The sequence below is a fragment of the Nicotiana attenuata genome, unplaced genomic scaffold (genome assembly GCF_001879085.1).
Source record: "Nicotiana attenuata strain UT unplaced genomic scaffold, NIATTr2, whole genome shotgun sequence".
Taxonomy (NCBI): domain Eukaryota; kingdom Viridiplantae; phylum Streptophyta; class Magnoliopsida; order Solanales; family Solanaceae; genus Nicotiana; species Nicotiana attenuata.
In genome coordinates this window covers 63825-68686 of record NW_017672145.1, presented here as the reverse complement: position 1 = coordinate 68686, position 4862 = coordinate 63825, and the positions used below count along the sequence as shown (strand labels likewise).

General features: G+C 36.5%; 1 protein-coding gene across 1 annotated transcript; it reads left to right on the top strand.

Moving 5' to 3' along the window:
* Positions 1 to 298: 298 nt before the first annotated feature.
* LOC109212046 (1,2-dihydroxy-3-keto-5-methylthiopentene dioxygenase 1) lies at positions 299 to 3590 on the top strand. The gene is made up of 4 exons (XM_019375662.1): positions 299 to 397; positions 486 to 668; positions 2677 to 2916; positions 3123 to 3590. The coding sequence occupies exons 1-4, from the start codon at positions 386 to 388 to the stop codon at positions 3249 to 3251; spliced, it is 564 nt and encodes a 187-aa protein (XP_019231207.1). The 5' UTR covers positions 299 to 385; the 3' UTR covers positions 3252 to 3590.
* Positions 3591 to 4862: the final 1272 nt, after the last annotated feature.

Below are 4862 nucleotides of genomic sequence, written 5' to 3'. Positions count from 1 at the left end.
CACCAATTATGGTCAGAAACAATTATTTACTTGCTTAAAGTTTGAACATTCTTGACGGAATTCTTGGCTATGTCAGTGATCCATAGCTTGTATGATTGTGCCAAGCTTTTTCTCTGGAGAATTCTATAGCATTTGGTGAAATATTCCGATTCACAAACTGAACGTATGGTGAAAAACTCCATCCGGTTGTAGATATTTGATTAAACTACGAGAAACAGCCAAACAAACTTTCGCCACATAAATTAAATAATAATCGGAGTGTACACGTGGCGTAAAATAACAGCATTAATCTCCAAATATCAGTGATATATTAACCCAATGAAACTTAGCATTTCCCAAAATACTGTAACTCTAGATTGAGGTCAATCGAGGTAGTATCAGCACAATGGCAATCGAGGTGAGTTTATTGATAGATTAATTAAATTTAAAAACAAAAAATTACTTTTGTTTTACTACAAATATTAATTGATTGATTATAAGCTTAGGCATGGTTCATGGATGAAAATTCAGAAGATCAGAGGCTACCTCACCACAAGAATCCACCGGAGTTTGTGTCTGTGGATCACTTGGCAGAAATTGGAGTATTGTACTGGAAATTGAATCCTAAGGAGTACGAGAACGATGAAGAATTGAAGAAAATTCGTGAGAGTAGAGGATACAGTTACATGGTATTTGTCTTTGTGCTTTATCTATTTCTTCAATTTATCTTTTCTGAGTGTTTCTTAAATTGATGATGTCAATTTGAACACTAGGGCTTACTAAAGGAGTATTAAAGATATAACCACTTGAATATATTAGAAAATCCCAAGTGTTAGATGATCCTTACGTATATTATGGACCAAACAGAACAATCGTTGTTTATGATATTAACGATTCATACAGCCACTACAGTCTGTATTGAGGTATAATTGCAGTTGTACAATGGAAAATGTGCATCTTTTGACTTCTTTTCACTTTTCTTTAATTGAGGAATTGCACATCCGCATGATATGAACTAAAGTCTGTAAATTAATTTGCTTTTGGAAGTGTTTTTTTTCTTTCCTTTTTTTCTTTTTTGGGTACTTTTTAAGTCTGACTTAATCCGTTTTCTCGATTCTTAGAAGCACAAGCAGAGGTGGTGTTAAAGATTTCTGAAATTTCGGCCATCGCTCTCATTAGTCAGAGCCATCTTTTTTTCTTTCTTCATCTCTGACTTTTATACCTAATACAGTTCTTGCTGAAAAACTATGTTTTGTGATATTTCATGTTTAATTTTAGTGATTCATATTATTAGTTGGGATCCTGCGAATTTCTTAGAAAGAAAATTTTGAATTTGCAATAGAGTAGGCCTAATGTCCAAGTATCAAAATCATTTCCCATGTATAGCTATATAATCAAGCTATTGTAACAAGATTAAGGTTGACTTCAGGTTTGTTTATCTGTCTCCACTTGTGTTAACTGGTGCAAACACGCTCTTGAAGTGTTAAGAACCTCTAAGCAATCTGTCAAGTTTCTACTTAAAATTTCTCGATTTGTATGTTTTCCTAGATATTAAAAGATTGAGCTTCTGTAAGTCTGCTACAATTAAAAGGAGGTAGTTGTTTATCAGTGGGTAGTTGGAACTGGGAAGAGATGACGAGATACTATTATGTTTCTGCTGAACGTGTGACAAAATCATAGAATAGACATGTAATTTATTAATGGGTTATGGGAATAGTAGGTTAACTTCTAGGATGGCTTTCACATATACTAAGACGGTGTTGCATTTATGGACAAGATGATCCTATTCATGTCCTTGCATATTTGGTTCTCTATATCCTTGATTAATTTAAAGGATTCAATCAGGGACTTTGCTTTAAAAGTTGAAATCCCATGTGAATAATTGTGCAACGGGATGGAATACACAGGACTGATATTGATGGAGACATTGGTCAAAACAAGCATCAAGGAGACTTAAGTTGATGATTTATAGAGGCTAGGGGAATGAAGTTGAATGGAGTGGTTCAGATTTCTCATCATCTGGATAACGTATAAAATAAAGTGAGATGTATACATGGTACTCGTGTGTTTATTGTTTGGTGTCGTAGAATGAGTGGAAAACGATCCATGAAGATAGTGGTTGAGCTATGTGGACCTCCATCCGGTTAGGGAGATGGTGATCAGATCAATGTAATGCAACACACATTATGCCTAAGTGCCAATAATCTGGATCCAGGGAGATAAAAGGCACTGATGAAAATGCAATTTATGTGCTGTTTTTGTCTTCTGAATCCTTTTTCTGTTCTTTTTGCTTTATGTGCTTTTCAACCGACATTTTTCCTCAATTAAGCTGTATGGTGGTGAATATAGAATTGCCACTATCATAGCATGTTAAACATGCACATACTATACATCAGCTATTAGAAATGTGCGATTTAAGGTTCAGTATTAGTGGTCATTTATTGTTTTGTTCGGAGCTCACAAGAAACTCCTCGCTACTTGCAAATCGGAACTTGCAGCTTCAGTTTCTTAGTTCTGTAGGTCTATCGACTTTAAGTGTAGCTTTACCAGAGCTCCCAATAGAGCGCATATGATCTGTGTGATTATTGTCTTGATGTGTGCAGAGACTGTAATAATTGTGTCCATTTTAAACTCTGATTCTGTACCAGCTATGCTGCAGCATCATTTTCTTACTTCTGCCATGCTTTTGTCTTGAAGGATTTGCTGGATTTGTGCCCTGAGAAGGTGGAGAACTATGAGCAGAAGTTGAAGAATTTCTACACAGAGCACATACATGCAGATGAGGAGATACGCTACTGTCTGGAAGGTAGTGGATATTTCGATGTGAGAGACAAGGATGATCGCTGGATTCGCATCTGGATCAAGGCTGGTGATCTGATCATCCTACCTGCTGGGATTTACCACAGGTTCACTCTCGACACTGGGAACTATGTCAAGGTATGTAGAAACTTGAGTTTCTTTTTCATTAAGCAGAGAAGAAAAGTTGGCTTGCCAGTGACATTAACAAAGATCATACAATGGTGGTGAAAAGATATATAGAGTGCATTTCTCTGTTTGAGTGCTTGTTAACTTTGATGAATATGCTATCTGATGAGACATTCCCTGATTTTAAATGCCCATTTCGTAAATGACTTTGTGTGCAGTTGATGAGGTTGTTCGTGGGAGAGCCGGTGTGGACAGCTCATAATCGACCACAAGAAGATCATCCAGCAAGGAGGGAGTATATTAAGAGTGTTACTGAAAGAGTAAGAGTGCCTCTTGCAGCACACTGAGACATGTGTTTCTTGTCGAATGGAGATCGTGTGCGGCAGATTTTTAGTGTTTGCTGCATATTGTTGTATGTTGGTATAGAAAATCTTCTGTATATCTGGAGACAGTGTAGAACATATACTTATTTGAGGCAACAAATGAATATATCTGGACTAGGAGCTTAAGTTGGCCTATGTTCTCTAGAGCCAATGAACTCTTGGTGAATTTATGCGATATTCAGCATTGCCTATGGCCTGTGGTCTGATATTCGAACAAGGACCAAAAAAATTCCCTAAAAGTTGTATGCATAAAATAAATATGAGTTTTAATACATAATTAGTACCATGGCCTTGATATATGAAGTTCCTATTTTTCCAAATGAAGATTTGACTATTAAAGTCTTTAAAATTAGTTGCAATTTTATCTTTCATTAGGCATACCAGTGGCGGACGCAGGATTTTTCATAAGCGGTGTCACTATTTCTAGCAATAGGCCTGTAACAGTCAAAAAATATTTTATGGAGCCAAGGGAGTTCGAACCAAGACCTCTCACATCAAACTTGAAGCTTGTTTACCTCGAAAAATGTGAATAACGATTAAAGAAAATTTGTGGTTTTAAAGATATATGATATATTCTAATACTAGTGATTAAACAAGTAATATTAAGCTTAAGTAAGAAGAAATGATGAACCAAATCAGTGTTGTTAAAGCAATAGGGGCCTCGAGCTTGGTTGTACCAGGGACCTCGAGGTCAGCTAAGAACGATAAAGAATGAATAATAAAGCTGAAGAATAATTGTTGAGCACGTTAAACAAGAATAGCAGAATGTTCTATTGCAGAGAATAATGTGAGATGTCCTTACAAAATGATTGGGGTCCCCTTTATATAGGAGGAGGAAACCCCAATATAGTACATTCCTAATTGTAGTAAAGAATTCTATTGGTACAGGTGTATAACAGCCTAGTATGGACCTGTACCATTTCGTACAAATCTTATCTTTTAATTTATCCCCTGGTTCACGTGTCCTTGAGAAATTCCTGCTCTTTCTTGATTGACTTCAAGATTGTGCTGCCCTCGATGCAGGTCATGTCAGGCCTTCGATCAGCTTCCTCGAGGTATGTGTCCCTCGACCGGATCTGACTTCCATTTCGAGTTGCCCGGACTCGGACTCATAACCCAATTTAAGACCTTGAAATCGGGTTCCCTGATTTTGGCCGTATACAAAGCTGTAAACCACTAGACTATTGAGCTATTTTGATGTAAGTGGTGTCACTTTTAATAATTTTATCTTGCATTTCTGTTTTATTTATTATTTTTATATATATATGTAGTAAAAGATTTCAATGAAGCGGTGTCCCGTGACACCGCTTGGGTCCATGTAAATCCGCCCCTGGCGGACGCACGTGGTGGCAAGCTGGTTCAATTGAACCCGCTTCATCAAAAAATAATATTGTGCATATGTATAAATTACGATTAAAGCTGCGTAAATTTTATATAAATATTATTTTTGAACCCACTTGACAACTATATTTAAGACTAAAGTTATGTACTTCTAAGATTGAATTCGCTTGCACAAAATCCTGGGTCCGCCACTGAGGCATACGATCCCAATCTTACTAAGATTTTCCTTTCTTC